Below are 23522 nucleotides of genomic sequence, written 5' to 3' on the forward strand. Positions count from 1 at the left end.
TACAATAACAAATATAGTTACTACTGCAACTGATACTTCAACATTAGTCATTACACCGGAAGAAAAACTGCAGTGCTTTACAACTATAGAACAGAAAGAATTAAATAAACTTATCACCACATCTAAACCAACAACATGCCTATTAGATCCTGTACCCACTAAATTACTAAAAGAGTTGTTACCTGTAGCAGAAGTACCGCTTCTTAATATTGTTAACTCATCATTATCTTTAGGTCATGTCCCAAAACCATTCAAACTAGCAGTTATTAAACCTCTTATTAAGAAACCACAGCTAGACCCTAGTGAACTGGCAAATTACAGACCCATTTCTAATCTTCCATTTATGTCTAAAATTCTAGAAAAAGTTGTGTCTGCTCAATTGTGCTCCTTCTTGCAAAATAATAATATCTTTGAAGAATTTCAGTCAGGTTTCAGGCCCCATCATAGCACAGAAACTGCACTTGTAAAAATCACAAACGACTTGCTACTTGCGGCAGATCAAGGCTGCGTCTCATTGCTAGTTTTACTTGATCTTAGTGCTGCGTTCGACACTATAGATCATGAAATACTCATAGATCGATTACAAAACTATACAGGTATTCAAGGGCAGGCATTAAGATGGTTCAGATCATACCTGTCCGATCGCTATCACTTTGTGTATTTAAATGGGGAGTCATCGCAGCTAACACCAGTAAAGTATGGAGTGCCACAAGGATCTGTCCTAGGTCCTCTACTATTTTCAATTTACATGTTACCCCTTGGTAATATTATTAGGAAATATGGGATTAGTTTCCATTGTTATGCTGATGACACTCAACTATATATTTCAACAAGACCAGATGAAACTTCTAACTTAGCAAAGTTAACAGAGTGTGTTAAAAATGTGAAAGACTGGATGACCAATAATTTTCTACTGTTAAATTCAGATAAGACTGAGATATTACTTATTGGACCAAAAAAGAGTACACAGAATCTCCTAAACTACAACTTGCAATTAGACGGATGTACTGTTGTTTCCTCTACAGTCAAAAATCTGGGTGTTATATTAGACAGCAACCTGTCTTTTGAAAATCATATTTCCTATGTTACTAAAACAGCATTCTTCCATCTTAGAAACATTGCTAAGCTACGGAACATGTTACCTGTTTCTGATGCAGAAAAGTTAGTTCATGCATTCATGACGTCTAGACTGGACTATTGTAATGCACTACTAGGTGGTTGTCCTGCTTCTTCAATAAATAAGCTACAGGTAGTCCAAAATGCAGCTGCTAGAGTCCTTACCAGATCAAGAAAATATGATCATATTACCCCAGTTTTACAGTCTCTACACTGGCTACCTATTAGGTTCCGTATCACTTACAAAATATTACTTCTTACCTTTAAGGCCCTTAATGGTTTAGCTCCTGCATACCTAACTAGTCTCCTACTACGCTACAATCCCTCACGCTCCCTAAGGTCGCAAAACTCTGGACTTTTAGTAGTACCTAGGATAGCAAAGTCCACTAAAGGAGGGAGAGCCTTTTCTCATTTGGGTCCCAAACTCTGGAATAGCCTTCCTGATAACGTTCGGGGTTCAGACACACTCTCTATGTTTAAATCTAGATTAAAGACTCATCTCTTTAGCCAAGCATTCACATAATGTATCTCATAACGTTGTACTTCAGTTACATCTGATCAAATGCACATTAATATTCTTCGGCTTGGGCTAAACACATCATTTTTGTTTGGTTGGAAGTTGGAACAGCAGCTACGCTAATTATTTCTCTATTTGTTTCTCTGTTTCTGCCACGGGATTTCCATCCCGTGGTAACTAGGATTTACACAAGATTCAGTCTGGATTCAGAAGAAGAGATGATGCCGACCCCTCAGAGGACCGCAGATGATGCCAGCCTTGAAACAACATACAGCACTACATAATTTTCTTACAAGTTTGATCACAGCACATAATCATTGCAATTAGTGTTCATCATCTGTTTGATTACACAGTTACTGATTTTAACATTTATATCATATGTACATCGACTTGACATACAGTATTCACCACTAAATACTAAAATTACTAAATATATTGTAGTAGCCTAAACTTTTGTACAGCGCTTTGCAACGATTCGTATTGTGAAAAGCGCTATACAAATAAACTTGAATTGAATTGAATTGAATAGATTTAATCTACAGTCGACAACAGACGCTAGAATTACTCGAGGACAAATCCTCTGCATGTTGGTTATTTTGATCATCTTCGATGGTTTAAATAAGTAATCCAGCAAACTCCTGTCACATAATTTGAATCAAAATAGTCTGGTAAATGGAAATGGTTTGCTCTATATGTAAGGCGCGGGGGGGGGGGGGGGGGACTTCTGCTGACATTCACAGTGGATGTAGGACATTAATTCATTCAGGACGAAAGTAAAAAACGGAAAAAAAACGCTGACGTATATTATGAAACTTTTCAAAAAGCAAACTTTCCGAACTTTCTTCCCTGTTTAGAAATATTTATTTTTAATACTCACTACTTAAAAAAACTGAACTTTCTGATTTCAGACAGATTAATACATCAACATATGTTCAGCTGAATCACTGTAACAAGTATGAAACAGGACGGACACACAATCATTTCCAAACCTTGTGCTGTCCCCCCTGAAGTATCTCATCAGTGAGCTGGGTTTAACTTTAAACTCACTGCACTCTCACTTTAATAGCTTCATGACAACATTTCACGTTTTGCGAAGCTGTCACAAGATATTTGTGCCCTGTTGAAAAAAACAGCATATGCTGGTTAGGTAGGTTTTGAAGCATGGTTGCCGGTTTGAGCCTAAACCAGCATCCATGCTTCAAAACCTACCTAACCATCATATGCTCTTTTTTTTTAACAGGGTGTGTAGGTAATTAAAAACTACATGCAAAAAGTAAAAAAAGAGTGCAAAAAAAAGTAATGAGTAATTACATTATGACTGGTTTTGGCACAAAACAAACTTGAGGAAAGCATATTCGAAGAACACATCAACTTTAGGCAAGTGAATCACAGTGCTACATCTAGACTCATGTGCGTCAAATACTCTTGTTGCCCATACAAAACCTTCAGCTAAGAGCTCTGTCGGTCTACACTGACATAGAGGGCAGAAAGGCCAATGTGAGTTACTATGACTATTGCATTCTGCTATTTATGCCAATGGCAAACAATCATATTAATCTCTATCATGGCTCATTTTACCCTGTTTTGGCATGAGTTAAAGGGATAGTTCCCCCAAAATTAAAATTATGTTATTAATTAGTCACCCTCATGTTGTTCTAAACCCATAAGACCATTGTTCATCTTTGGAGTACAAATGAAGATACATTTGATTAAATTTGAGTTTCCTGATTCTGCATTGACAGCAACGCAACTGACAACTGTTCAAGGCACAGCAAGGTAGTAAAAACACTGTTAAAGAGCAGGTCATATGGGTTTTCGATTGTTCGAATTACGAACAATCTGACCTGCCCGCAAACACTAGTTCCGCTAGTTAGTGTGTTAAGAAGACGCTGTGTTCTGCGCTGTGAAATCAAGTTTTTGTTTTCATCGTCAGAAGAATCTGATGTAAAGAATCAATGGTTAATTTTTTTTCCACGACACCACAGCAATACAATTCGAACCTTTTGTTATGTGCTCGTCATTTTACCAAGGACTGCTTCTCTAAGCTTGGCGAGTTTAACGCCGGATTCGCTAAACGCTTGTCCAAGCAGAAGTAAACACTTCTTCTTGTCGGAGCACTGCAGGTTTTGGAAGATGTAAGCTATTCTAAAGATTCGGGTGATGATGGCAATCTTTTATTTGCTAATGACATTAAGAGTCGTTTACGAGGCAAAGAACTGAAATCATACAGTTGCACGCAAGTTCAAGATCATTAGCGATTCAAAGATTGTACGCAGATTTGAGAGATGATCGTAAGATCAAATTTAGGATGGTTTCTGCGCAACATTTTATAAATGAGGCCTATTATGTGTACATTTTCAATGGAGTGGTACAAAAAAATCACGTTTTTTGTGCTAAGTAATGTATACCTAGTGTGGCGTTAAGTTTCCAGGTAAACCACGATATTACTGTCATACTGAAATGGTTCTGATAATTCGCTGTGAACCCACTATTTCCTAAGAATGCTGACCAATCAGAGCAGAGTAGGCTTATGGAAGGAAGGGAGTTTACAGACCTTAAGCTCAGAACTGCTTTGAACAAATTGCAAAATGATTCTAATATTAAATGTAAATTCTGAGAAAACTAAAATGTTTTCTGACCTTAGATGCCTTTAAACCTGTTGTGGTTTAAAAAAATTAGGACGCTTTAAAATACCATATGACCTGCTCTTTAAAATAGTCCATGTGACATCAGTGGTTCAACCTTAATTTTATGAAGCTACGAGAAGACATTGAAGAGAAGATTTTTTTTAATAAACTCATTATTTTAGTTTTCTTTGCGCACAAAAAGTATTCTCATAGCTTTTAGGGATGCTCATTTCGGTTAATTTTCCTGACCGACAACCGCTGCTCGTTATCCGAACATTAACCGTTAACTGATAAAATTAGAATAATAAATTAGTTTAAAATAAAAATAGAATGCACGAGTATCTGTGATGATACATTAAAAATACAGGCAAATGTTTTATTTTAACGTGCAAACAGCAGCATACAGAGCAACAACAAAAACTGTATTGACACATACTTAAATTATCACGCATCAGCAGCGCTTCTGAGAACAGAGAAAATCTGAATGAAAAAAAAAAAGAATAATATAAACAGGCCTACACTAAATATGTATAAATTAAATAACTACCTAATTAAGATGACAAAACTAAAACACACTGAATCCTTTTATGCGCTTTGAAGAACTGTACCGGTCTTATTCTTCTCGTCGGACATAAAAATATATAGCAGGCCAGCCTATACCTCAGTGTGCCTAGTTTTGAACATGTCCACATGCTGTACGGATAGGCAGGACCGCTGCCTGTTAACTCTTAGATCCGCGAAAAAAACACCATCACAAAAACCCTTTCAATTTGCGTTTCGGGACTTCCATCCACTGTCATATGCGTGAGGAGAAGCGCGTGTTTTACAGCGTTCAGCAACAGCCAATCACAGACAGGTATGTTGATTTGATTATCACTGTGGCCAATCAGAGGAGGCTATGTTACAATCCACTCACCAACCAAAGTGCCGGTTTCAGTTTTGCTGATTTCCACACTTTCGCGAACTCTCTTATTAAAGCAAAGAAAGTGTTGGCATTATATAAATAAGAGATTAATTGTGCAGTGTAAAGGTTATTTTATTAGTTTTTAATAACTTTATGAGATTGCGATGAACTACTCTAGGATGAGTGATAGCTTTCCAGTGATTGTAACGGGAGCGCATATTGCGCACTTTCTAGACTATAATTCATTCAGAATTTGAATACATTCACTCACGGATTCACTCTCTGATAACCCAATAACGCCACTTGCCATTGAGTTGCATATACAGGTGCATCAACACGCGCGCGTGAGTAAACAGATAACTTACAAATAGCATTATTTCTTTCACCATGCAGCAAACGTAAAAAAAAAAAAAAGAATAGAAAAAAAACCTTTTAAACCGTTTAACTGATAGTAATAATCGGTTAAAATTCTTACTGTCGGTTAACGGTTAAACGGTCAATATGAGCATCCCTAATAGCTTTATAAAATTCAGGTTGAACCACTGATATCACATGGACTATTTTAACAATGTCTTACTACTACTTTTGAACGTGTCAGTTGCTGTGTATGCAGGGTCAGAAAGCTCTCGGATTTTTATCAAAAATATTGTAATTTGTGTTCCGAAATTGTAACCTTGCGGGTTTGGAACGACATGAGGGTGAGTAATTAATGACAGAACTTTCATTTTTGGGTGACCTCTCTCTTTAACAAATATGGTCCATAAAGCCCTCCCACTGAAATTTATTCCAGTGTTTCGAGGAATGTCACAGATGAGGTATGAAGGTTTAATGTTGATATTAAGATCCAAGTGCTGTGCCTAAAATCCTACTTTTTAATCCAGAAACAATTAATGATTCTGGATTATGGCAGTTCTGATACTTTCATGTGCATATAAAAATAAATTAATAAATAAAATGATGTACTGTAAAACACCAGATGTTTACATCACTATACAGTAGTGAATGCACATAATGATTCTGTGAATATACACAATTTTACAATAATGTTAAATTTATCTTTATAGATTGAAAAGTTTACAAGACTACAGTTGATAAACTGCCAGATGTGCCCAATTGTATCTGAGAAAATAAGTACATTCATGTTAGCAGCAAATGACTATTCAAAAAAAATGGGTAGAATCCATTTTATACACAACTGTATAATGTTAAAAATTTAAGTAAATAATAGTCTGTAATTTAAGATGTAACGCCTGCTATCATACAATTCCTTTCTATTAAGCTCCTTAAAGAGAAGCTCCTTCCATACTGCATTCAGACACTTTCTCTAAATCTTCCATCACTAAGTCTTGCTCATTGACGTGGTTCATCCTCCTTGAACTGTTGTTCTCTATGCTGTTAAGAGAGATGGGCTCTGTGGAGGGTTGCGGGTTGACCGGTTGCACAGAATTGCCCTGCACCCTATGAGAATAGGTCCGATGCTGACCACCGACAGGACACAGACCGAACTTAAACACAGCCTGGAAACCACGGCGGAAGTTCTCATTGAAGAACCCATAGATAATCGGGTTGACGCTGCTGTTGAAAAAGGCCAACCAGTGGGCAAAAGGGTAGATGTAGATGTTAATAAGCCTGTACTGATGTTCAGTAAGTTTCACATAGTCTGTTAGCATCATCAGCGTCCACAGAGGCAACCAGGACAAGACGAAGAGCAAGGCCACGATGAGGAGCATTTTGATCACTCTTTGTTTTTTCTTCGACACAGAGTGGCGGTTATCGTGGCCAGGTTTGCCCCCTGCCGGCATGGCCGTTTTAAACAGAGTGATCCCAATCCTTGCGTACATGATCACTATGAGGGATAGAGGAGCCAGGTAGATGTTGGCAAACAGGACGGTGGTGTAGATCTTCCTCATCTCCTGGTTAGGCCAGTTTTCTCTGCACCAGTAGAAAGGGCTCGTTCGATTGCCATCTCCCAAGAACACGCGGATGCTTTGTTCTTTAGTCACCTGAAGCATGACACCAGAGGGGCACATGATGGACACTGCCAAGACCCAGATTATCACAATGATAAGGGTGGCTGTTGATATTGTGAGTTTTTGCTTGAAGGGATACACAATACATCGGAATCTGCAAAAGACAACCGGCAACACGTTAAACATTTACCAGCTCTTTAAAGAAACAAATGTGTCAGATATGAAACAAATAACATGAGGTGCCTTTGTAGTGATTTTGAAGTGTTTTTAAAAAGTGTATTAGTTCCTCACAATGTTTTATCCTAACATGCAGACAAATTGAACACTACTGAATGAGGTTTTTTTGATGTTTCAGTACCTTTGGGGGGATTTCAAAAGATGTTCTGTTCTTGTTCGCTGTTCTCTCAACTCAGTATGTCTCAGTTAATAGTACTTTCTGAATAATTTTGACCAGAAAAAGGGGTAACACTTTAGAATAAGTAACACTTATTCACTATTAACTACCACTTTTCCCTCAATAAATTCCTAATTTGCTGGTTATTAATAGTTAGTAAGGTAGTTTTCAGATTTAGGTATTGGGTAGGATTAGGGATGTACAATAAGGTCATGTAGAATAAGGCATTAATATGTGCTTAATTAGTACTAATAAATGGCCAATATTCTAGTAATATGCATGCTAATAAGTCGTAGTTAATAGTGAATAAGTGTCGCCTATTCTAAGGTGTTACCGAAAAAGGTTTATACAATCCTGTATAAAACTTTTTTCCTCTGAGTTCTGACCTTATTTGAGATAGAGACAAATTCTTATGACCATAAAATGAGGTGCCCCTTAAAGATGGCATATCATGAAAATCTGACTTTTTCTGTGTTTAAGTGCTATAATTGGGTCCCCAGTGCATCTACCAACCCAGAAAACATGAAAAAGGACAACCTAGTAATTTTATTTTTGGTAGCCTTTCTCTACAAGCATATGAAAAACAAAAACGGCGTCAACATTTTTGTTTGTTTGTTTTTGCAAACGTCAATGTGTACCACTTCTAACCCCTTGACCTTCACAGACTTAACAGCTGTTTTTATAATTTATATGTGTTTTTAACAAACAGATGTTTTTGGCAGAGTATCTGGAAAAGGGGCGAAACACGAAAACAGTGTGTTTCTGCTTCCATTTTCAAAATGATATAATATATGATCTGTAATATATTTATATTTTTATAAACTTTAAAGATACACTCTGGGGACATCTAAGACTTATATTACATCTTGTAAAATGGGGATTAATCGGTACCCTTTAAAGGAAATATAAACTCAGAAGTCAGAATTTTGAGACGTAAACTCAGAACTGCATGAAAAAAGCATAATTGTGAGATAAAATTTTTATTCTGTAAAAAATAGGCTTAACCACAAAATAGTACCAAGTAGGTACTTGACACCACTGGCCATTTCCATTAAGCACAAATGAAAAGTACACAAGCTTAATCAGCACAGTCTTCAAGTACAATTGATCTGTAACCAAACAACCAACCCCTCTTTAAAAAAGCATTTAAAACAAAGGCTAAATACTAATGTGATGCTTTAGAGCTGCTGAAAACTGCTTTATAAAACGGTACTTGCTTGAAAGAAACACAGACCTATTGTTGGAAAACCAAATGAGAAGCTATTATGTGAAGAAAGAATAAGATATATTAACAAAATCTCCAGTGTAGCAGAGTAATTGATGTGGAAGCTTTATGTACAGTACAAAAGCTTTAACAACACTTGAATGTGACAGCAAAGAAACACTGATCATTTACAGCACCCTTCTTGGTGCACAGGGATTTATCCCACTATTGTTGTGGTAAACTGTTATTATCTGCAGAATAGACAACAAATAAAAAAGTTATTTGAAATGAGAAGCCTGATGGCCTCAGTGTACCCTTGCATTTCCCCAAACTATCTACATAAATACTAGGTAGGATAGAAATCAAACAACACTGCAAAAAGTAAGCACATGGTATTAAATGCTTAAATGCATGCCTTGCATGCTTTTCAACTGCTCTAGCGATATGTGGGAATACATTCGATAAATACCTTATTGCGGAGCATCCTCCTTCAGAAACCTGTTACATTATTCACCTTTATTTTCTATGCCGTACAGAACGTATTACTGCAAGCTGTGTCTGAAAGCACTCCCTATTGTAAGTGAACAATTTCATTCCTTATATAGCAAACTGCACTCATTTTTACCCATAATACACTGATTTATGTTGGATTGTACTTTCCAAGAGGAATGCAATCATTATTTTGTGCTGTTTGAAATCTGTTTGTTTGTTTGAGGGTGCCTTGTTTGATACATAGTCACTTTTAGGTTTCATAGAAATGGTCAGAATAAAAACTAAATTGAAAATGAGAGCAGACTAGGGTTCACATAAAGCCAATCTGTAGCTAATTATTACGGTTGTGCTGGATAGAGTAGACGAGATACGAGATACGAAACAAAAAACTGAGAGTGAAAACATCACCTCAGCTGACTAGTTAACAAGTAATTAAATGTGATGCCATGTGTAAAAATGTAAGTGGAAATCAGGGTTAATATAACACTCTGATTCACCGTCTGGTAGTATTAAGCAGGAACAGATGCACAACAGTGATATAGCACACACACTCACCCAATCCAACAGTTAATGTTTTCATCTCACTGCTTTCCCCAAAGACCCCATGTCGCGATGATATAACAATGACATCAGGTGGGTATGAAAGTCCAGCTGTCCAATCTAAAGGAACAGGACCATTCCAATAACAACAGCCTGGACTAAGACACACTACAGCATGGGGCTCGTCCCTTATCAGATTCATCAAATATCAAACCGCTCTTATGATTTATATACTATTATGTGCTACTCTTCAGCGAGTCTTTCATGATCAACAAAGAGGTAATATCAATCGTCTTACATCCTTCTCAATTAATTTTAAAACCAGTCAGCCTTGTCAATGAAATAAGCTGAATATCGGTTCACCCATAAAGCATTCTTAAACCATCTCTGTAAGCTGAATGCAGTTTTATCTAGTTTTAAACACAAATTCCTTTAAAAAGTGGTTGTTAAACTAGGGGCTTTAGGCCTTGTCCACACAACATTTTTTCTCTCTGTTTTGGCCTTCTGTCCGCACAAACACAGTGTTTTTGTCAAGGAAAATGGAGCTTTTTAAAAACTCTCTCTGAAAAGTTTTTTTAAAATGATGACGCATGTTTAGTCCTGTTACAAATTGTACTAATACATATCTATGTTTATACTGGTATTGTGCCTTTTTTGTGCTATTATACTTTCACACCGTTGCAATATATGTTATTTTGTACTCTCTTCATATCACAGTCCTGCAGAGATGACAGAAAGTTTATTCGCGATTGTTGTTTCAGGGTAGTTGCGTTTTAGGTCAAATATATAAAGGTGAGTGACTGTAACCTGGACACGTCGGATAATGAAGAGATTTTTTCTAAAAAAACGATCCTGTCAGAAGAATTGCATGAAAACATCTTCCATCTGTCTTGTCTCAGTGAGATTTTTTTAAAGGCTTTACGCATGTGCAGTATGGTGATTTTAACATTTTCTGATGTTTCAGTGTGGATGAGTAACTTTTGGAAGACGCTAGTGTGGACGGAAAGTGTTTTGAAATGAAAATGTCATTTTTAAATGTACCCGGATTAGTGTAGACGTATTTTTAGCAAACCCCTTGGACTTGGAGTAATTCAGCATTACATCCACTGCTTATTATTGGATTCTCTGCAGAAAATTCTTTGGAGAGTATCCATTGGTGAGCAAGTGATGTAATGCAATATTACTCCAAATCTGTTCTAAAGAAGAAACAAACTCATCTTGTATAGCTTGAAGGTGTATAAATTTTAAGCAAATCTTCATTTTTGGCTGAACTATTCTGTTAATATACCCAAAGACTCCAGAAAATACTAATCTAACTTAAAAAAAAATCCTACCTGATCTCATGACAAAAACATACCTTTTTCATAAAATACATACCAATAAGTACATATCACTGCAGTTTCCAACAGAAATTAACACTAGAGGCGGTAAAACAGGGAGAACTTGTAATCGTTTTCATACACAGTTATGATTACAGCCAGGGGTGGACTGGGACAAAATTTCAGGCCGGGAAATCTCACACTTATCCAGGCCATCCCACACACCCACACCCAATTTTGAAACCACGAACAACAATATTTTTTATGGCCATCATCATCATATAAAAAAGTTTAAATCAACTGGGTAAAATAATTACAGGTTATCTCTTGAACTTCCAATTTCCTTTTTAGTTTTTTTAATCTCTCATGTGTGTTTACTTTTTTAACTAATTTTCTTCTTTCTGTCACTTTTTTTTCATCAACACATCTCAACCTTATTGCAAAACAACCACCTCATTGTCATTTATATGCACATAGTTGTCATGTATCTGGTCTGTCTTCTCATCATGAACTCTTGCACACACATTCTGGACTGCAATCCCCATAAGCCACTGCACCAATCACTGCACACAGCTGCTCCTTGTTTCCCACTGAACTGATTGCTGCACACACCTGTTTCACATTTACCCACATGCATTTAAGCCACAGACACACACACTTCCTGGTGAAGTCTTATCGTTCCATATGGTCGTTATTCTAAGCGTTTTTCTCTGTGTTGGATTATCTGTGTATGACTCTGGACTGTGTACCCCGTTGACGATTCCTGCTTCCTGCCATTGCGACCATTCCCTGTCTATCGAACGGTTTCCCAGATTACCTACGTTGTTCCTGTTTTCTGGTGATTATTCTGGCCTGTTGACAATTCTAAATAAATGCTGCAAATGGATCCGCACGTCTCAGTCTGACCCTCCTTGTGACAGAAGACCTCGCCACTACAAGGATCCAGCAGCTTTATTCTCCAGCATCACAATATGGACCCGCATGAGTCTGTAAGCAAGATGGCCTCCCTTCTAGAGTCTCTTGACAAGATGACCTCCCTTCTAGACTCTGTTCGCAAAATGGCTGCCCTTCCAGAGTCTGCTCTCAAGATGGGCCCCCTTCCAGAGCCATTGCACAAGATGGCTGCTCTTCCAGAGTCTCCGCTGGAGACGCCCAGCCCTCCTGAGTCTCCGCTGGGGTCGTCCAGTTCTCCAGAGCCTCCGCTGGTTCAGCCCGTCCTTCCAGAGCCTCCGCTGGTTCAGCCCAGCTTTCCAGAGCCTCCGCTGGTCCCGCCCGGCCTTCCAGAGCCTCCGCTGGTCCCGCCCGGCCTTCCAGAGCCTCCGCTGGTCCCGCCCGGCCTTCCAGAGCCTCCGCTGGTCCCGCCCGGCCTTCCAGAGCCTCCGCTGGTCCCGCCCGGCCTTCCAGAGCCTCCGCTGGTCCCGCCCGGCCTTCCAGAGCCTCCGCTGGTTCCGCCCGGCCTTCCAGAGACTCCGCTGGTTCCGCCCGGCCTTCCAGAGACTCCGCTGGTTCCGCCCAGCCTTCCAGAGACTCCGCTGGTTCCGCCCAGCCTTCCAGAGACTCCGCTGGTTCCGCCCAGCCTTCCAGAGACTCCGCTGGTTCCGCCCAGCCTTCCAGAGACTCCGCTGGTTCCGCCCAGCCTTCCAGAGACTCCGCTGGTTCCGCCCTGCCTTCCAGAGCCTCCGCTGGTTCTGCCCAGCCTTCCAGAGACTCCGCTGGTTCCATCCAGTCGTCCTGAGATTCCTGTCTGCCCGGTTCTGGTCACGGAGCTCATGCATGGACTGTTCCCACCCACCCTCCCTGCTGCTCCAGTTCCGCCACCTCTGTCTCCTGACAGTCCCTCTGCTCACCCACATCCCACCTTCGGTGCAGAGGACTTGCCGTGGGACTGCCAGTCTCCATCGGTGTCCAGACTGAAGGACCCCTCACCATCACCTCCAGTCTCAGAGTCCTGGACTCCACCTCGGCCCTCCGACCCTGCGGCTCCACCCCGGCTCTGTGCTCCCTCGTCTCCGTTGTCGGCCGTCGGCCCACCAGCTCCTCCGGGCTCCATCGTCTCTCCGGCTCCGCCCCGGTCAGTCGTCGCCCCACCTTCGCCTCCGGACTCTACTCCTCCGGCTGCGCCTCGTCACTCCGTCCTGCCGGCTCTGTGGACCTCCTCCCTCCCGTGGGCACAGCCTCGATCCTCTGTCACTCCGGCTCCGCTGCGTACCTCCGGACCTCCATCTCCGCCGGGGTCGCCAGAGCCTTGGGTTCCGCCTTGGCCCTCCGGATCCTCTGTGTCGCCCAGGACCATCGACTCTCCGGTTCCGCCTCGGGCTCCACCTCCGTCGGTCGGCCCCATGCAAGAGCCAACCCTTCTTCCATCATGGCTTCTCCCTCCGTCGGCTCCGCCTCAGTTTGGGGTTCCAGTACCCCTACATGGACCTGGCCCTCCATCCCTCCCCCTGTTCCGCCTCCGCTCCACCACCCTCCAGGTTGTATTATGTGGTTAGAGCGTCTGGAAGCCGCTCCTTGGGGAGGGGCTCTGTCATGTATCTGGCCTGTCTTCTCATCATGAACTCTTGCACACATATTCTGGACTGCAATCCCCATAAGCCACTGCACCAATCACTGCACACAGCTGCTCCTTGTTTCCCACTGAACTGATTGCTGCACACACCTGTTTCACATTTACCCACATGCATTTAAGCCACAGACACACACACTTCCTGGCGAAGTCTTATCGTTCCATATGGTCGTTATTCTAAGCGTTTTTCTCTGTGTTGGATTATCTGTGTATGACTCTGGACTGTGTACCCCGTTGACGATTCCTGCTTCCTGCCATTGCGACCATTCCCTGTCTATCGAACGGTTTCCCGGATTACCTACGTTGTTCCTGTTTTCTGGTGATTTATTCTGGCCTGTTGACGATTCTAAATAAATGCTGCAAATGGATCCGCACGTCTCAGTCTGACCCTCCTTGTGACAATAGTAAAGGTATACATTTATTTTTGAAAAATTTAAGTATTACATTAGGAACATTTTATTGTTTTAGCTTGCCTTAATGTAAAAATTAGTACAATAATAGCTACATCTTGAATTTATCTTTATTAAAAAACTGAAACTTCTTAAAACTGAACTTTTTTTTTTTTTTTTTTTTTGCAGTATGGGTCATATTTTGCCCTAAGGAAAATTAACCATGGTATTATTGGGCCTCTGGTAAACGTAGTAACCATGTTTTTGGCAGTTTTTTGGAGTTTTACAACAAATACCATGGTGAAACTATATAGTTTACATTTGTGGTTACAAAGCAGTAGCCTAACCATAGTAACCAAGGATGTTTTGTTTAGTAAAACCACGGTTAATTTGTATAAGGGTTGTGTTGTATGCCTTAGCTCCCTAAACCCGTTTTAAAACGATGTGAATATTTGTCAGCTAAATTGCACATTATAATTGTAATTATGTTAATTCGTTAATTCTGCAGTAACTGACTGCTACTACTAACATTTGCTAGCAGTTTAATGCTTAAGTTGACAAAGACAAAACTACAATAGTCTATTAACAGATGCAACTGACCTGCACTTTAGGTCTTGAACAGGATAGATTTGTCTCTGCTCCAGCTGGGCACTTCCACTCTACTCTTGAGTCTTGCGTCCTTTAGGCGGACGCGCGGATGCGAAATGCGTTGCCAGTTAAGACTAACCGATTCATGATTTATTTTTATTTTTTTGTTTTGTATTTTATTGAATGGCGAATTCCGAAATAACCACTTTAGTACATTCGGCATGCAACAAAAACAACATAAAAAAAATTATAATAATAAAAATTGGAGGGCAGCGGGCCAAATTGGCTACCAGGTCACCGGGAATTCTCCCGGTTCTCCCGATAGCAAGTCCGCCCCTGATTACAGCTCCATATGTTTCGCTTTCCGGTGTTGTGCCGAATTCTGACCCCCACCAGATTACTACCCCCCTAGTATTTGTAAGGGTTAGGATTAGGCAATCATGTAGCGATTTCAATGAAAGGGGATAATAATTTAGCAGGGGGTCGAAAATAGTCACAACACCACACATAACAATCTTGCTCGGTAGCTCAGCCGGCACGGAATACTCATGACTTGCGATGAAAAAGCTGAATACTATCGGGTAGGTTTAGGTGTAGTGCAGATGTACATTATTTTAAAATGTCATAAAGCATTAGAGTTACAGCGACACTCACTGTGCGGTGACATGTTCAAAACCAACTTCACATAAAATGTACAATATGTACGTTCATCTCTTCTGTGGAAAAAATGTAACACTTTTAGCACCACTCAGTGGACATATGATTTACATCAAATATGTCACAAAACGTACATGGCACATGTATTATGCATCTTGCAAACAAGACATCCCACAGGTGTGTTTTCGTCATGAGATCAGGTTCCTACATGACAATAAATAAATAAAATAAAGATACACAGAGATACTAAAAAATTGCCTTTATATGCTGGACTTTGAATGTTGTGTTGGATAGCAAGTGGCCTTCGAGTCACAATGGCTGAGATATTCAAATTCAAATGCTATTTAACTATTCTGGAAATAGCAACTGCCATTCAAGTGATATGGTCTTTTGACAGTGCATCATTAATGCTTGAACTGAGGGACATGATGATATTACCATGACATTACCTGTCAACCGCTATGGCAACCAAGGTGAAAACGGAGGCTGAGACTGATATGCCCTGCACCATACCGCTCATTTTGCAGACCATGCTTCCAAATGGCCAACCTAGGGAGAGGATAGAGATCACATACTGAGAGATGATCCTGGCCAAATTATACAGGCAGATACACATTAATTGGATTACATAAATAATGACTGTAAAAGGGTGTCCCATTATATATTCACTGTTGAACCTTCATAGCATTTACAGTGATGTAGTTCATCACACTGAGTGTCATTTGACATGCATCTTACACTGAGTCACCCGAGCAGCTGGTGTAATACATTTTGTGTCCAGTTAATGGTATTTTGCATGTGGACAAAATGCCAACTTGTAGAGGACAGCGTTTGAAAAATACAGATATTATAAATCTACTGTCTAATATTATAATTAACATTTGCCTGGAACTATGGTGAATTAAACTGAATGTCAGTTCAGTTTGTTTGGCCAGTTTTGCCTTTAAACCTTAATCAAGAATTAGCTGAAGTGTAATCAATGCTCTACTGTGAGCCAGAACAGCAAGATTCCTTCAAAATTGCCTTGGTATACAGCATGTGGGTCACTTGCTATCACACTTCCCATCTGGTGGGATTTAATGTATTTTGTGTATGATTGGAGGAGGTGAATTGGCTTAGGGAAAGGCTTAACAATATTTCACTGTGGGGGTGGAGAGTATCTGTATAGGAGACCAAATTCATTTGCATGACTCTTAGGGGCCATTCATACACATATAAGATGGACATTTTGAATTGCTCATGAAATAAAATTTGAGGTTTGCGGATTTTAGGCTATGGGCCAATTGTACTAGCAGCTTGCACCAGCGCAAACCACCTTTTGGCGTTAAAATAGAAGGTGCAGACAGTTATTTTTGTGCCTAACTTTATTGAATATGTATTTGTAGGTGTTTCAGATGCAAAATTTATGGGAGGAGAGTATTAAAATTAATAACGCAATGCGTTTTACTAACGTTTGCACTCAAATTGCTGGTATTTTGTGCTATTATTAACACCCCCAAAAAAACAACTGTATCATAAATTGTACTGGTCATTATGAAATGATCTGGCTGCATTTGTGTTCTTTAATGTGCGCATTGTCAGTAAATCACACACAGAATTTTCCCCTCCCATCGGCGCTCTAATGCTAATTTGCCCTGTTTAGTAAAATATGTGTCAGCTTTGAGGTCATCTCCACGAGGTCATAACCCTTGTGGAAAAAATATACTTTATCATGATTTAGGACACTTAATTGCTTGTAAATGTATAATGTATATTAAATGCAATCAGTCAAACTTTAGAGTCTTAAAGTAGGACTTGAGTACAATTTTGTAATTTCATAATAGATTTTCTTGTCTTTTAAATATGGTTGAAGTGTACTGCCAAATTTAAAATGTATTACATCACAGTACATCAGTACAAAGGGCACGTTTTTAGAGTCCATGTAAAGGCAATTCTGAGAATTATTTCTTAACTAGGGCTGCGCGATAAATCTAAATGAAATTGCGATTAAGCAAAAACTGTGATTGTCATGCACATCTTGTTAGGGTAGCACGGTTCTGTGTTCAGTAATAAATCTCCATCTGAAGGCCAGAGGGCGTTCTCACACAGAAACTCCAAATACGCCCAGAGGAAAAAACCAAGGAAGTCCCAAACGCTGCAGCTGAATAAACAGAAGATTCATCTGCTTTCATTGATTCAACGTGACTATTAAACACGACTATGACAATATATGGATTACCTGAGTTCTTCTTATTATAATTTTCTGTGTATGAAGCCACATCATCTCACAGAAGGATTTATTTCAAACACTCGACTGAAGTTATGAAGTGAGTTTAGAGTAAAAACATGTTATTAAATATGGTATTTTCACATGCTTTCAGATGTAGCACCATTTACTACAGATAGCTGTATTTTACTGAGAAGCTACGCAAACATCTGTCATTATTGCAGAACAATAGCTTTGATTTCATTATCGCATGATGATCTAATCGTCTGCGATAATGAACACGATATTGTGTCGCTTGTCAGTGAACTAAGGCTCTGTGTAGTAAATGCTGCTACATCTGAAAGCATGTGCTGGAGATTTACTACTGCTTTGATTAATCATTCAGCCCTATTCTAAACACATTATGAATGTTAGAAATGTATTGCTTAAAGAATGATACAAAGACTATGTAGTACTGAACTGTGGTGTTAGACAGTTAAACAATTTTTCTTAATTTTTGCACTCAGGGTTTTTTGGACGGGCCTGAAATCATTTCTCGGTGACGCACTGGAGCCACTAAGCATGGGCCCTCCGGTAACACTATAATAACTAGAGCGCATTAGCATTAGCAGTTCAACCATTGAATCGCAAGATACTGTGATTACCGTTACTACGGCTTAAAGTTTGCTAGGTAGCTATGCCTTCATCACGTAAATGCATATTACTTGGTTGCGATAATTTACAAAACATCTCTGTCTCCTTATTTCAGTTTATTAGTATTTGACAACTGAGAGAGAGAGCAGCTTTCCCGTTAGTGGGTGTGGTTTCAGTGCTGACAGCGGACACACCCCAGTATTTGAGCAGAAAATACTGCTTATTTATTTAAGATTTTAATAACTTTTTAAAGACTGTAAGTTTGTGAAGAAACAGCTGTGAACTGTGGCCTTTTATTTAATTTCATTAAGTACATTAAAAAAATACTTGTAGGATTTGAATTACACTATAAGTGCATATTCAACACAATTAAGTGTGGTACAAATAGTTTTTACCTTGACTATGTGTCAACATTAAATGAAATTGCAACTTGAATTTACACTATATTAAGTCAAGTACTTCATCTTTTCATTCCCTACAACCTCCTCTCCCAATAGAAGTTATGCCAACAAATGAAAACTTTTGAGCCCCAAGGACCTCTTAAGAAGCTGAAGAACAAAAGACACACTTGTGCTTCCTCTGGGCCTTGGATGACTAATATGAAATGTTTTACTGACCTTATTTGAATATTGTTTACTCACCCTATTTAATGAGTGCTTTCTCACAGACACACACAAAAAAACACAAAATGCTGTTTTCACCCATTATTTTGATCTAACCAAGTAGTTTTGTTCTTTTGTAATAACAATTTTAATTTAATTACCGTGCTGTGATCACACTTTGGTTGTAACCAAGTGTAATGCTACAAACTACATTTTAATCTGAATAAATAGACATCTAATTAGAATGCAGTACTTTGGACAGAAAGAAAAGCTTTCATCTCGTCCCACTAGGGCTTACTCACACAAATAGTCACAATTGCGTATAAAATTGCATTCAGTCTCTAATTAATTCCATGGGAATGTGTGAAGTGCATGAAATGCCCCTTACACTGAATTGATATCAGGATACACTTGAGACAGGAAGTGAGAACAAATAGGGGGTAAAAATCAATAATTATAAAACTATTTCAAAGTAAACAGGTGTCTACTTTTTACTTTGGCATCAATGCAGATTTCCTGTATGCAAAGTTTAAAAAATATTTTCAACATCCTTTATTTCTGAAAGTTAGAATACACACACAGAAAATAATCATATTTATACCATCGCTAAAAAAAGCAATGATTTGTGTAAAAAGACTGGCAGTGAAAGCCAAACTCATTTTAAGCTGTGATGCAAAATTGTTTGTTTCTTACATACTGAACATTTCTCATCTTTCTCACAATATTTTAAAACAATGTCCTGATACCACTCATGTTTTTCCGTATAAAAACAGGAAAAACCAGCCTAATTTCGACAGATTTCCCACCTGCACAAATGACAAGATGGGTTATAATTAATAATAGAATGGTGCTGATGGGATGTATTGTACTACAACAGGAAAGTGAAGACAGCCAGGAAAATTGCTACATACAGTACATTTTTGTATTCCAATTTTCCGCAGCACAGGCAAGCTTATGTTCTGGAATCTGTCACTGATTGCAGCCACTAATGCACACTCCTCCCAACTGAGAGCAACCATTGTTGTCACACTAATCTGTCGTGTTATAGGCCATTAAAGTATAGTGAACTCTAATTTTGCCAATGACTTTGTCTCTATGGAAACACTCACTTCCTGGACCACTCAGCACTCAGAGTTTCAAAGAAGGACTGCTTTCTCAGAATCCTATTTGTTTTATTAAACAGTAACATTAAAACAGCAATAATAACCCAATATCATGAGAAAACATAACTATTTTATATTTATGTTTTAGATTATGAATTTATACGACCCAAGTATATCAGTTATTATTATGCTCGTTTATGGTCCTGCAGTGTTATACAAAGTAAAATATAAACAAACATCTTAAAACATAGGATATAAACAAGGATATTTTAACTGCTGATATTGTGCTGTGCATTGTATGTCTGTTTCCAGCAATGATCTATGAAGTATAAACAGTTTATCATAAAATTGCTGGCATTTTCTTTAAATATATGTGTATCTTGTAGACACTCCTGACAGTGAGTGAATAGATAGCAGCTATATGTTGTTACATATATCATCAAGTGTAGGACCCTTGGGGTCATTTCATTTTGTGTTGTAGGTAAATGACCACTTTAACAACAATCATACACACTCAAACACATGCATACTGCACAAACAAGTAATATTCAAATAAACATACTGACAGCAGATGACAAAAGTCTTTGTTGTCAGTTATAATTTGACGTTATCCTGTAGCTTCTAATTAACCTGTTATGGTTACATTTATACTCACCAGAGAAATTAGTCATTTGCTGGGACAAACAAACATCTTGCATAAATAGCAACATCTCATAATCAAGATGCCATGCCATTTTGCTTTTGATTCCCACTCAGACAAGCTATATCGGTGCCAGTTCTTTCTTTAGGCTGTTTCAGAACAGCTCATAAACACGTCTGTAAGATATACACGCAAATGGAATTCAGTTAAGACCCCAGTTTATCTGTCTTGTTTATAACACCATGCGTGATTTGCATTAGTCTTGTGGCCATCAAAGAGTCTGTATTTTAGTAAAAATAGTGACTCCCTATCAGACCAAAAACATTTTTATAGTCTAGCACTTCTCATACATGTTCATTTGTATGAAAATTCTGGACCGACTTGTCATACTGGTCCTGTCGTTCTAAAGGTGAACAGCATCCTCTACTGCCAAATACAGATGAACTCAGTGTTAACTTAAAACCTTCCGGCTACTCAAATAGATGCCTTCTCTGGTCACGACAGCCCTAAGGAGATCCGTAAATGTCAGTTGAAAATTCAAGCATGCAACAAACTGTGAAAAACAAACCTCAGCTGGAACAAGTAACTTTACAGAAGATGCAAAGATTACATATAAGGTTCCTGGCATTGCACTGACCTGTAATAATGTTGTCAAGAAGAGTTGTGGGCATGCAGAAAATCCCAACAAGAAGGTCACTGATGGCGAGGTTGAGGATGAAAAGGTTGGTGACGGTGCGCATGTTTTTGCTCCGTAGCACAATGAAACACACCACTCCATTTCCGACCATGCAGACCAGGAAAATGAGCAGGTAGGACACTATGAATACTGCTGCTACAGATGGCTGATGCAGGTAATATCCAACATAAGTAATGTTGTTCTGAGGTAAGAAGAATTCATTGGAGCCGTTGACAAAAGTCCAGTTCCCATCATCCACAAGAGTAAAGTTCAGGTCCACTGTATCGTTCATTTTAGATCTGAGGATAATAGAATAGGGTTGAGAGATGGGCTTAATTCCCACTGTTCTCTTCAGTCAGCATCAAGGCTTTGTCTTTCCCTTATTGTCTTTTTTCCTTTTTTGCTTTCACCCTCTCTGACATGCAGCTGCTACTGAACAAATCTGTTTATCTCCTTATCTCGCCGATCTCCAGATGTGTAATTAACTCTGCATATTGTAAGCAAATGATTAAAGTGAATGATTAATGACAAATAACACCCTGCCATTAGCCTACTTTTCATAAAGTCATTTGCAGTTATCAGTTACACTCTGCAATCATCGCCTCTGTAGTCATTCAAGAACGATAAGGACGTAGACATCAACTAAATGCACTTGGGATGACTTTGAGTCTGGTTTGATGTAATTTGAATTATTTTATTGGCTGTTATCAAGATGCTCCGAGTTCATTTGTGATGCACAATTAACTGAGTCATACTGTTGTGAGATCAAGTCAATGCTAAACTAAAGTTTCCTTCTTATTTGTTAGCAAAATCACAAATCTCACATTTGTTAATTAATAAACCTTTCAAGGGCTAAAAAAGAATAACTCATATTACATGTATGTAAATATGTTAGTTTCACAGTAAAGTATAAGCTATAAAGACCAAGTTTAAATACTAAACTGTCGGCGTCTAGAGCTAGGATATTGATAATATGCATCTCCGCTGATGTTCTGATCTCAGTCACATTGTTCCATTAACATTTTGATATGAATTGACAAATAAAAACACACCTTTAGTACATTTAGTAGCCAAACATACAGTAATACAATAACAAAGTCTTACCTTTTTTTAAACCCAGTTTCCCTATAGCACTACCTGTTCCCAGGTAAAAACGAACACCTTCTTGTTCGCCCGTTCCTCCACGGAGAGACATAAGGAGTCTTTGGAAAGCTTTTTAAACGTGTAACCACTAAATAATTGTTTACAAATGAATTTAATATCATCCTAACGCGAACTCCGGCATACTGCGTGTCATAATTTGTAGTTTCAACAAGTTTCCCTTGCGTGGCGAAGCTGCAGTGTCAGTTCCACACTCTTCAGCGGACTGCCAGGGAACAATGCGCAGGCACGAGAGAGGGAGAGAGAATTGAGAATTGAGACTGGCGGAGTGATGATGCGCTTTTAAGCGTCACCGCGCCAGTGGGGATGGACACAGCGTTAAATTGGGCTCTGGGCGCTACTTAGGCTATGTCCAGTGTGATTTTCAGCTCCGGACTACGGGACATTGAAAACTTCACCGCCAAAAGGTAAACAGTTAAGCACAAAGTGTTTTCTATTATTATTAATTCGCACTGTGATCTTGTGTCTTGAAGCTGGGTATAGCGATATTTAATCAAGCCACATTATTTAGCAAATTAAATCCCCAACTGTGTTAATGCTCATCTAGGATCTTTATAATGATGTTATCACCATTCTGGGATCTATATATTGACATAGCTAAGCGTATGTTAACAGTACTTTCAGCAATAGAGGGCACCATTCACTAGAGTATGTCAACAAGGTATAGCCCCATTTCCCCAAGTTTCCTCGATCGCTTAAAGGGATAGTTCTTAAAAAAAATGTAAATTTTGTGACTATTGTCTTACCCTTATGTTAATTGTCCCAAATAAGTATGATTTTTTTCTTCTTCTGTGAAACACACACACACAAAGTTAAGTAGAATGATAATGGCTGGATCTTTCCATACAATGAACGTGAATGGCGACTGATGAGATTGTCTTGCTTCTGTCTTCCAGGGAAGAAAAATGCATGTAGCCTATGTTTGGAAAATGGAGTAGGGTTTTCATATATGAGTGAACAAAGGGAAAATAACAATAACGAATACAGTGAATGAGGGGATAAAATATGCGCTAAATATTTAAATAATTGGAAAAAGGACAAAACGTTGCTAGCATATTCACAGAGAACTGATGTAGATAGTGGTGACTGGTAAGAGTCTGAGTCTGAGAGATGAGATTAAATAAAAGACCGTGAGCGCTTTGTCTGTCAGTGAAGTGAAGTGAGCTGGAAATTGGCTTCCAAGGCTGGGAGAAAGACAGACACATCTATACCTTGGTA

At 39.0% G+C, this 23522-nt stretch overlaps 1 protein-coding gene across 1 annotated transcript; it reads right to left on the reverse strand.

Moving 5' to 3' along the window:
• Nucleotides 1–5974: 5974 nt before the first annotated feature.
• npffr2a (neuropeptide FF receptor 2a) lies at nucleotides 5975–21441 on the reverse strand. The gene is made up of 3 exons (XM_073840951.1): nucleotides 21105–21441; nucleotides 15733–15832; nucleotides 5975–7288 (listed from the first exon to the last, which is right to left on the reverse strand). The coding sequence occupies exons 1-3, from the start codon at nucleotides 21433–21435 to the stop codon at nucleotides 6448–6450; spliced, it is 1272 nt and encodes a 423-aa protein (XP_073697052.1). The 5' UTR covers nucleotides 21436–21441; the 3' UTR covers nucleotides 5975–6447.
• Nucleotides 21442–23522: the final 2081 nt, after the last annotated feature.

The sequence above is a fragment of the Garra rufa genome, chromosome 5, assembly GCF_049309525.1.
Source record: "Garra rufa chromosome 5, GarRuf1.0, whole genome shotgun sequence".
Taxonomy (NCBI): domain Eukaryota; kingdom Metazoa; phylum Chordata; class Actinopteri; order Cypriniformes; family Cyprinidae; genus Garra; species Garra rufa.